This window comes from Microtus ochrogaster, chromosome 4 (assembly GCF_000317375.1).
Source record: "Microtus ochrogaster isolate Prairie Vole_2 chromosome 4, MicOch1.0, whole genome shotgun sequence".
Lineage (NCBI taxonomy): Eukaryota > Metazoa > Chordata > Mammalia > Rodentia > Cricetidae > Microtus > Microtus ochrogaster.
The window spans coordinates 51424484-51435137 of NC_022011.1; the positions used below are offsets into that span (position 1 = coordinate 51424484).

A 10654-nucleotide genomic window follows, 5' to 3' on the forward strand; every position below is an offset into this window, starting at 1 on the left:
GCCTAGAGCCTGCAGCAAGCACACAAGCACTCACGCATTGCACAGGCTCCCAGCTCCCACCCCCTCACCGCAGAACGCTCCCAGTCCCGATGCCCCTCAGCACTAAACCACAGGCTGCAGCCCCCAAGGCACTCGGAACTGTTCTGAACAGGTTTAGTTAGATTAGTTAGGAATAAGGAACACGAAAGGCTTCTTGCTAATTCTCTATACTTTGAAAGTTCTGTTGCAGTGTTTAAATTCTAGTTCCTTCTGGGCTGGGACAGACCTGTTCCACTTGGAACAAGTGTTTGATGAGAGCGCTTAAGGCCAGCAGGGTATGCGGGCTGGGAGAATAGATGGGGGCCAAGGATGGCTGGGGACAGGGATCCTGTGAAGACAGGGTATCCTCTAGGCCTAGCTATGAAGGCAATGGAAGCTATGGAAGGTTCCAGGTGTGCAGGTGGCTTTTATTGAGCTGGTATCTGATATCTCGCAGCACACAGATCCTCCTGGCCCAAGTGCCAGTCCCAGGGCCTGGCATCTTTAGGAACTAACAAAAGGCTGTGCTGAAGTATCTGCCTGTACCGGTAAGAGGACCTCCCCCACCCGCTCCCCCCAGACACACACACACACATACCAAGAGACTGGAAATGTGTTCCCACGCTTCAGGTGCACAGGAGAGTAAGCACCCCGACCCAAATATGGGTCAGGTGGCTTTCCCCAAGGTGCCCCAGAGGTGGCAGCTCTTCCAGCATAGGCTTGAAGGCTGTAGCCCCATCTAGATGGAGACCAGTAAGACTCTGTGTCTCTGGGCTCAGCAGCCAGGCAGGTGGGCAGGGAGATGGAATGTGGGTACTGGGTCAGACCCCCTCCTGCTACAGAGTGATGGCCACCGATAGGCCCTAGGTGAGTTCTGGACACGCCAGTCCAGGGTAAACCACTTGCTTCTCCACCTAGGCCCCCAAACAACCTCCCTGAGTCCTGACAGCTAACTGTAAGAACTGTTCCAGTACTCCTCACCAGGGCTTATGTATACTTTCTGAGCAAGTGGATCCCAGACAGGCAAGGAGTAGGAGGCTGGGTTTGCAGGCAGGCCATGGGCAGTGAAGACTTGGTCTAGGCACCCTATCAGGCAGGTTATAGCAACTGCCTTGCCCTTTAGAGCCTACCCACTGGAGGGTCCATCTGCTCCACCTGGGAAAGCTTGGCCCTTTGGTCATCCCTTCACCTCAGCCTTTCAGGACACCCAAAAAGCACATGGCAGAGGTTTACATAGTGACATCAAAGGCACCTTCCTCCCCAGGGTGGGGGGAGGATGGATTTCCAGGAGTCTGGGGCCTTAGGTGAGCGGTTTCTACCTTCAGGGCATGCTGGACCATAGAGGGAGGTTGACTGCCAGCTAGCCAGAGGGTCCTCTGGACTTGACTCATGCACACCCTGGCAGCTTCCCAGACCCAGCCACCCATAGCTATAGAAGATTTATTACTGTTTTGAGAAGGCCATGTTGGCCAGGCCAGAGGTTGGGGGCTGGTCTGTGAAGTCTGGGGAGGGAAATACAGGAGGCGATTCTAACCCTAAAACAGGTGAGCCTCGGATGTCTTCCAGACCCCATGTCCTGGAGCCCTTGATGGGTCACCTTGTTCCATGCATGCCTGCAGGATATATCCATTTTAATAGAAGGTTCCAGTTCCAACCATACAAACCACAAACAAGACTGAAGTTAGCTGCCTGGAGCAATCCCTGGAGATCTGAGGCATGGCCAGAGCCCAGAGCTTATTGTGCTTCTCAGATCAGGTGTTTAAAGACAAGACTTCGCTTTGAGTGTGTGAAATGGTCCTTGGGGACGCATCATTTGCAGGTCCTGGGTCCCCAAGCTCCGTGGCTGGGGGAGCTCAGTGTGGTAGCTGGAAACATCATCTGTCCTCCATAGCCACAGCTGCAGGGCTCCCTCCATAGTCATGGCCGACCACAGGACTCTGAGGACCCACCAGCAGCCCCTTCCCCGACCCCATGCCAGGGGCTGCAGAGCTCAGGTTCAGATGGGCCCCCTGACAAGCCCCTCTGTTCTCCTCCACTTAAAGGGTAGGCACAGCACCGTTACTGCTGGCCCCTTGCCTGGTTCTGGGGAGAGGCAGCCCATAGGCCCTGGTATAGTCTCAGAACCATGCAGAAGCTCAGAATAGCACGTTGGGTGGCTAGAGCTGGCCTCCATGCAGGGGTCTCCCCAGTTCCATGTGGGACTCCCCAATTGCAGGTCTTTCCTTCTCCCATGCACCCCAGAGCCCCTTCAGAAATTACTGAGTGAAGCCATGCAGGAGGGTGGGACCTGGGGTCGTGTCCAGTCCCTGCTCAGTTCCTTCTCTGCTGCTAGCCTCCTACTTTGGCCAGACCCAAGTCACGAGTTGTGGTACAGCTTTGTAAAGAGATGCAAATCATACATATTTGTGAAAATAGGTTAAAAAGTGCCTCCTGCCAGTTTCAAGGGTAGTCCAGTGGTTTCATGACTGGCCCCACCAAGAGAATTTCCTTCCTGGGGGACAAGTCTTGGAGCCATTGTATAGTCATAGCCTGCTTGGGCCAAGCCAGCGTGTGACAATGCTCTCTCTGCGTCCGCCTGTCTGTCCCCACATGGGCTTCGTGGCTGCTCAGAGCTGTGTCTCATCCCGGGTCTCAGGATTACAGGATGAGAGCTTGTTGCTGCAGCTGCTCTTCCGACTCTGGGAGCTGCTGCCCACGTGGGCCAGGGGGTCGGAGCGGATGAGGTACCTGTAGAAGACACCAAGGAAGGATCTGGAATGACAATCCAGGTAGCCAGCCACACCAGGCCTGTGCCAGCTGTAGGGTCTGGAGCTCCACGCTGGATGCTGGGAGGGCCAGTACTTTGTACTCACACAATGTCATTGGGCTCCAGCCTCGTGTCTGGCGGGGGGTTGATGAGTACATAGGAGAGGGTGTTCTGGTGATGGTCGTTCATCTCGTCTGTAAAGGACATAGCCCAAGCATCACCCAACCCCACCCAGAATAGTTCTGCTGGACCCCAAGGAGCACAGGGGAGGTAGTTCTCCAGCCTTTCTGGCCATATACTGACCGGTCCTCCCTGATACCTGTCCTCTGCTCCTGCCTGCACTGGGCAGGGCTCAGCCACTGGCTCCCTCTGTCCCAGGCTGCTTGCTCATCTGACAACCAACCTTAGATGACATCTCACCAGTGGAGGAGGGGAGTGGGGGTACTGACAGAACAGAGGCACCGAGCACCCCTGCACACATACCTGTACAATCCCAGAGTGCACCTGTGCACACCTGCACATATAACTGAGTATACTTGTACATACCTATTCACACCCACATTGCAAGCACCTATGCATACTCCTACATACATGCACCTGCACATATACCTGTGAGCACCCATAAACACCTGCACATATGACACATACCGCTAATACCCACATGTACAGCCATGTAACACCTATACATACACACCATCTGCTCCACACCTTCATACCTGCGTGCCCTCCAGGAGCCGCGCAGGCCTTCCTATCACCCTCCTGAAGTGCTCTGCAGGTACCACTGTGCCCGGGACTGGGCAGGCCACATCTACTCCCTATACTTTGGACTCACTGGAGAACAGGGTCATTTCCTCCTGTTTGTGGCTATGCTGCTGCTTCTCCAGAGAGAGAGACCAGCAATGACCCCAGGGTGATGATGGACTGTGATCCCTAGGAATGTGGATGGTTCTGGAGCAGCAGCCAGTTTACCATTGATGTCTGTGCTTGGCAGGGCACCACGGCCACATACAGTGCTAGCAATGGCCTCAGTTTGCCCACTTCATGTTTAAAGGTACCTCTAGATTCCAAGGGCATACAAAATGAGGGTGACCTGGGACAGGGCATCTTCTGCCCAGCCCCTTCCAGTGTCCTCTATCCTTCGTCATGTTAGACATAGCCTAGCCCTCTGTGACATTGAGGGAGCTGCCAAGTAGCCACCTGGGCCAGGGTAGGGCATACTTTGGCTCCCAGAGCTGCAGCCCCAAGATGAGGCATATGACACAGAATGCTTCTGCGAAGGGGGTGTGCCTGTACCTGGGGTAGTTCCAATGGAGCTTTTACCTCTGTCTACTTCTGCAGGGTAGGACAGACTGGTAGCCTGCTCTCCCTAAATGGGGTGCTGTTCTGCCCCATGAGCATCAGTTTTTGCCCCCCCCATCCTACAGTCAAGGTCCCCCATGGTGTGGCTCATGTTTGGAGCCAAGTGGGAGGCGTGTTATTCTGGGAGCAAGTCTCTCATGCAGCTTTGGGGCGGGCATTGTGGGGGCAGTAGGGTGTGAGCAGGAGCAGGGGGATTCGGTCATGCTCACTCCAGACCATGGCCCCTGATATGTGTCTATCAGGGCCACCAGACAGTCATCCCGCAGGTGGGGCTAGAAGCCCCGGCTGCGAGAGGAAGCTACTGGATCCTCCTTCTTTAGGTCTGAGGTCTGGGCTACCATTCTCCTCCAGCCAGGGGCAGATCTGGGGATTTTTGAGACTAGCAAGGCCTATGGGAGGGCAGGATGAGGCCTGGCTTTGTGCTTCTGTAGTGCAGAGCTGAGAGAGCCGTGCCAAATCCTGGCTATCATGCCAGGGTGGGGCTGTGGACAGTCTTGTGGTGCTGACTCCAACTGCTTAGCTTGGGAGAGCAAGCCGGCTGCCCCGAGGTAGCTTTAGCATTCCCGTGCTTGGTAAAGGTAGACAGCAGGTAGGGACAGGGACAAGGCCCAGCTTAAATGCACTTCTGGAATGGAAACTCTCAACAAGTCAGGCCTCTGCAACATCTCTGCTTCCCCTCACTTTCTCCCACCTCCCTACCTGAGCCCCGGGCATCTATACCCATTTCCCCATAAGCTTCCTAATCTGAGCCTTAGCTTGCTCATCTCAGAACCAGAATAACTTCAGGGCTTGTGTGCTTTCTCTTGCCCCGTGTGCACTGAGCCCCTGGGCACCATCCCACACTGGACGTTACCCTTTATGAACAGGTTGTGACATTCCAGCCTCGCATTCCGACACCACTCCATGACGCGCCAGGGTTCTATGAGTCCCTGTCGCCAAGTTCCAGCACATTTTCCCCAGTAAGCACACAGGTGATGCTCAGTGAACACCAAGAGCACCCTGTGATCCTGCAGAAACTGCCCAAGCTCTCACCTGCCCGCCTTTGCCTAGGAGCCATACAGGAAGCAGATGAAACTGGGTACAGGGCATGCTTGGGTCATGGAAGTCACCATGTGGCCAGCAGAGGGCCCACTTTCCATGAATGCTGTCATGGGTGGCAGGATGAGGAAAACCACAAGCCCAGGAGATGCCAACACTTTGCTCTGTGGCTGCCCACAGCCATCCTTACAAATACGGACCCAGTTAAACCGACATCTACCTGGGCCCAGCCACTGCTAAAGCTCCCAGAAAACCTGATTGGAGGGGAGGCACCAAAGGCAGTGGCTTAGCCTTTGCTCTGGCCTCATGTGGGGTAGCTCCTTGTACTCCGTAGCATTAAAGCCCGCAGATGAGAAGTGGCTACTAGATCAGCTCTGTCTCAAGCAGATAGAAAGAGCCTGCTCTTGAAGCCCCAAGTCTACCTGGCTTGGGTAGTCCAAGCCTGCCTATGCCTTAGCACGGAGTGCAATCCTAATTTTCATCCTCATGCCTGGTAGGAGGCTCACTAAGACACATAGTGACTTTGGGCATCTCGTGGGACTAGCCAGAGAGGCAAGCTGTTGCTGGAACGGCCTGCTGTCTGGTCAGGGCAAAGCTAGATGGCACGGCACATTCTAACACCAGAGCTGGATAAAGTATTTGAGGTTAAGCCCTGGGACCGGGGTGGGTACCATCATCTGGGCTCCCATGACCCTCAGCCAGAACAAACCAAGGAGAAAGATTGAAGGCCTGAGAACCCACTGTGGACACACAAAGCCCTCTCATCTCTCCTGGTCACTGTCTGGCCCAGCCAAAGTGGCAAAGGGTTGGCACGTCCCCTATGTGGTGGCTGGTATCCACTGGAGCAGAATTACCTTGCAAATATCCCAGGTTTACCCGATTCATCACATCACTGGCTGTTAAATTTGCTACGTCCTCTATGGAACACATAGGAGAGGCACAGACAGAAACAGAGAGAGAGACAGGTCAGCAAGCAGTGGCGGGGTGGGCACGCTGGCACAGCAGAATGGGTGCAGGGCAGCGGTCAACTGCACGCAGACACCGTCCATGCCAGGACAGTGGTAGCCATCACCAGCCACCTCAGAAGCAAGTCAATTGCCAAAGAGAATCTGGTCCTTCTCTGCCAAGCGCTGGCATGTGGGGGGTGCATTGCAGAGGCTAAGGGGCACACAGGGCAGGTGCCAGTTCTGAGCTTGGTCATGTGGGCTGGACTTTGTATCTTCTAGTACTTGCCATAGTTCATGAATGCTAGGGATCCCCTTAGCCTTGGTGGCTAGTTCCCTGGAACAGCAGGTTACCTGGGCGGGGATACAGTGGGGATCACTAGATCGAGGGCATTGTAGGGGCGTTCCACATTGTGTACACGTGATTGGGAAAGTCTCTAGGGTGGTCATGCTGGTCTCGAAAGTCTTCCCCGGGCCTACCCTTTAGTGAAGTCTATCTCTGCCTTGTGAAGGTGCCCATCATGCCCAGTATGCATGGCCAGCACATGGTCCAGCCCCAGTGATCCCTGGGCAGCTATCTCTGCTTGGAGGAGTCTCTAGGGCCCCATCTCCAGTGATGCTAGGCATCATGACGCAGGGTGGGCCTCAGCAACGGCTGAGTATTGAGATGCTAAGGGAGTGTGGGAGCACACAGGCCAGAAGAAAGCGCTTGGGCCCCCTTTGACCTCATCAGCAGAGGCAGCCTGGTTAAAGTCACACAGATGTTACCCAAAAATGGCACAGAAAGAAGGGGGTTACAGAAATGGGATGACCACCCTGGGGAGGACGGTGGGATAGACAGGATGTGTAGGTCCTTCTTGTTCCCGATGACTGCGTCCCACCCTCTCCCTGGCCAGGGACCTGCTAACTCCTTGCCTCACATCTCTCAGAAATGGGAAGATTGGACCTGTACCCCAACGAAAGCCAAGCCGGCTTGGCTCTCTACTCTACTCTTCCTTTAGGTCCAGTCCCTTGCTTTCTGCTGGGGAAACTGAGGCTCTAGAGTAGCAGAAGCGAGCCGGTTTGTGGGTCACTCTGCACCTTCTCCATACTGGGTGCGGACAGACACTCCTCTGCCCGTCACTGAGCAGGCCCAAGTGATCATTCTGTGGCCACGCCTGCCGAAGGGGTCAGATAGATTAAGACTCTCATCAACCACTTAGCTATGGCCCAACCTGCCCCGCCTTGTTGCCTGCCCTTACCATAGCCCGTGGTGGGCAGCCCCAGGTGTTTCATCCGGTTCTTGACCAGCTCTGAGAGCTCCTGGCGCTCTGAGCGCCGGTAGAGGCTGAGCCGCTGCTGTGTGATCCACTCTGTGGCTGCAGGGGCCTTCCCCGCCTGCTTGCTGCTCTTTCGACTCAGCTTGCGGGCCCACTGGAGGCTCTTGCGGCGCAGTAGGGGGTGCTCCGCTGGATCAGCACTGCCCCCGTGGCGGCCATGTGTGCTGCCACTGCCGGAGGCAGCGCGTGTGCCCCAGGGCCCCTTGGCCTCCCGAGTGTCCTCGCGGTCCTCCATGTTGACCGAGATCTGGGACTGGGCAGGCAGGAGGGCTATGGAATGGGGCCTTGTGCCTTGAGGTGCCAGGGAGGAGATGGGCTCTGGACCCACAGTGTGAACACCAGCCTTCTCCAGGCCAGAAAGACTGTGGGGTCCTGTGTTTCCACCTGTACCCCAGTCTGCCTGGCCTCCTGGACCTGCTCAAAGTCTGATCCAGGATGGAGCCAGCCTGTCCCAGGGAAGCGGATCCTTTGTCTCTCTGGGCCATCACATCTATGGATCTAGCTGGTCTCTCTGACCCGGTATATCCTGGCTTTGGCCTAGCACTGGGACCTCTGTCTATACCCCAGTTTCCCTCCATGCGGGTGGAGCAGGGGTCCCCATTAAACACATCCCTGGGAGTCAGTGCGAACAGAGGTGGGGTGTGGTAGGCTGTGCATGACTGAGTGAGCATGTGAGGGGCTGGGGAAAATGTGGGGACCCCATCAGCAGCTCTTTAAAGAGACTGAGAGGGATAACGCAGGCGTGGTGGTCACAGCAGCCCACAGGGGTATCTGCTGCTCTGGAGACTGCAGAGGGGCCTTCTGATGGTGCATAGAGCTGGGCTGGGGTGAAGGGTATACACGATGTGGGCAAACCCATGAGTGATTGCCCCCTGCCTCAGTTTCCCCATTGCATAGCAGGATGGTACTTGCTGAGAGTCCCGCCACCCCCACCCCGGACCCTGAACAGCCCAGAGGCAAACACATTTTCATTTCCTGTCTGCTTCCCAGGGGCCTGATCAAGGTAGGGAAGAACTCCATGAGGCACAGGTGGAGCAGAAACGCCACATGGGGTCCGGGGGTGCTCACCTGGGCTCTCAGGTCATGGGGCTGTAAAGGAAACCAAGGGCTGTGAGGGACCGGTGGGTGTGTTTGCCCCTACCCCGGTGCATCCTCGCCTCTCAAAGTCCATATAGAACATGCAAGGGCAGGATGGCAGGCGGACTACCATAGTCTACCGCAATAGACGAGCTGCACCCGACCACCCTGGATACCCTATCCAGGCCCCCTGGAGGTCTGGGATGCTTCCCAAGGTCACCATTCTTTCCAGAGTGGCAGATGCCCTCGCTGGAGGCACATGTTTTGGACACTGAACCTGCCTGGAAGGAGCCTCTGGCAAATGCCAGTCACACACAGGTGCCCAGAGCTGGACTGTGACAGCAATGGGGCTGTACCTCAGAGGAGAAGACATGGCACTCAGTCCTGTAGATGCCGATGGGGATCTCAGCACTGGAGGAACAGAGTTTCTGGAAGAGGCGGCCGTAAGTTCGGATCCACAGGTCATCCTCGGTTACCTTCATCTGCGACGAGAGGAAGGGCTGAGAAGGGCTACAGGCAGCACCCAGAGTCCCCAGACTGCAGTGACCCGAGGAGGGTGCCAGGCCTGTGCCCTGCGGCACTGTACACCTGGCCTGCACTTACGGCACAGAGGTAGCCGGAGCCTGGGGTCGTGTCAAGGCCCAGCAGCAGCCTGGTGATGGTGATCATGTAGTCTTTCACGAAGGACTGTGGAGCAGCGGGGCCACGTGAGGCAGATGCTCCAGCCTCAGCGCACTCAGAAGCCACTTGCCTGCCAGCCCAGCACATGAGATCTAAAAAGGACCAGGACCCTAAACCCCCAGAGTGGTACCAGGACATCCCTGAAGGCAGTTAGACCTGCTGCTCCAGCAGGAATATGTCTCAGGAGATCTGGGGGAGAGCTGCCCAGAGCAATGGGACCAGATCTTAGATGGAGAGCAACTGTGGGTTCTGGTCCAGGGATCATGGGACCCTGCCCACCTTCCTCCACATCCCAGCTGACCTGGTAGAGCAGTGTATCCAACATGCTGATACTAAATACTCGACCAGCAGCAAATGGCAGGCGGAACATGAAGGCCAGGTTGGAGCCATTCTCCCGTTCTTGCTGCAAGAAAGGGGTCCTCAAATGGCACATAGGATCACAGGTGGCCATCAGAGTAAGGATATGTACATAAGGTGTTTATGTGTGGTATGTGTATGCATATGTGTGTACATATACGTATGGTATTGCATGCATGCATTTTTGTGTGTATGTGCGGCATGAGCATGGGTGCGTGGTATGTATACATGGATGTGTGTCTGCATACATCAACAGACTTCTGGCTAGCAGACAGAATATTCAGCTGCATCTTCCCAGACACACTCAGGGCCAGAGCCTAGGGAGAGTTTGGGCTCTGAGAAGAAATTGGGACCCAGAACCTGTGAGATATGTCCTGTATTTGGAATCCAGGGCCTTGCACTCGCTGGGCCTTTCCATCAGTGACCCCTCCACCAGTCACATCTTCCCAGTGACAGAAGGAAGCACACGGGACAAGGTGGCAAAAATTCCTTTCATTTTGTCCTTCTTTGCACTCCAGTTAACAGAAGAGGGCAAGTGTGGGGGGAGTATGAGGTCAGAGAGCGAAACAGTGGGGCTAGGATGTATGGGCTTGATTGGCCCACGAAGAACCACGTATTTCTGAGCTACAACACGTGGTTGTACCACGTGACAGTTCCATAGTCACGGCCACTACCTTCCCACTCTGGTGTGCACCATGTGCAGGTGAACCACGGTGGTAACTCAAGCATTCCACTGGCTTTCCTAAGGACTGCCCTAATCAGGAAGGGACCATGCCACAGGTCCAAATGACTGGAAGGAGTGTTGCTAATGTTAGCTTCTATCCAGAGTGTTCCCTTCTATTTCAGACAAGGAGTGGGCATTTTTCTTTAGTGTGGGCAATCCTACAAAGCTTGTTGCTCAGTGATAGGCAGGCCATAACAGTGGGTGTGACTGGGGATTCTACCATCCCCAGGAAGCCACGACACTAGCAGCCTCCTCATCTTCTTCCTTATCTCGTCTGCCCAGGGCCCAGGACATCAACCACTGTGGATCCCAACCCCCCAGCATCCATGAGTTCACTACCACCACTGTGGATCCCAACCCCCCAGCATCCATGAGTTCACTACCACCACTG

The 10654-nt window shown here is 55.4% G+C and overlaps 1 protein-coding gene across 8 annotated transcripts in view; it reads right to left on the reverse strand.

The window, feature by feature from the left end:
* Positions 1-432: 432 nt before the first annotated feature.
* Positions 433-10654, reverse strand: part of Kcnt1 (potassium sodium-activated channel subfamily T member 1) — a 55957-nt gene continuing 45735 nt past the window's right edge. For 6 of the 8 annotated variants that reach the window (XM_005346273.2, XM_026789869.1, XM_005346272.2 and 3 more), the window contains 8 exons: positions 9484-9585; positions 9105-9188; positions 8858-8983; positions 8493-8513; positions 7347-7677; positions 6016-6078; positions 2871-2958; positions 433-2745 (listed from right to left, as the gene is read on the reverse strand). In XM_005346273.2, coding sequence (XP_005346330.1) covers positions 2625-2745; positions 2871-2958; positions 6016-6078; positions 7347-7677; positions 8493-8513; positions 8858-8983; positions 9105-9188; positions 9484-9585 — 936 coding nt within the window. In that variant the 3' untranslated portion in view covers positions 433-2624. The remainder of the gene's footprint in view (positions 2746-2870; positions 2959-6015; positions 6079-7346; positions 7678-8492; positions 8514-8857; positions 8984-9104; positions 9189-9483; positions 9586-10654) is intronic. The other 2 variants (XM_005346274.2, XM_026789860.1) reach the window with 1 other exon arrangement.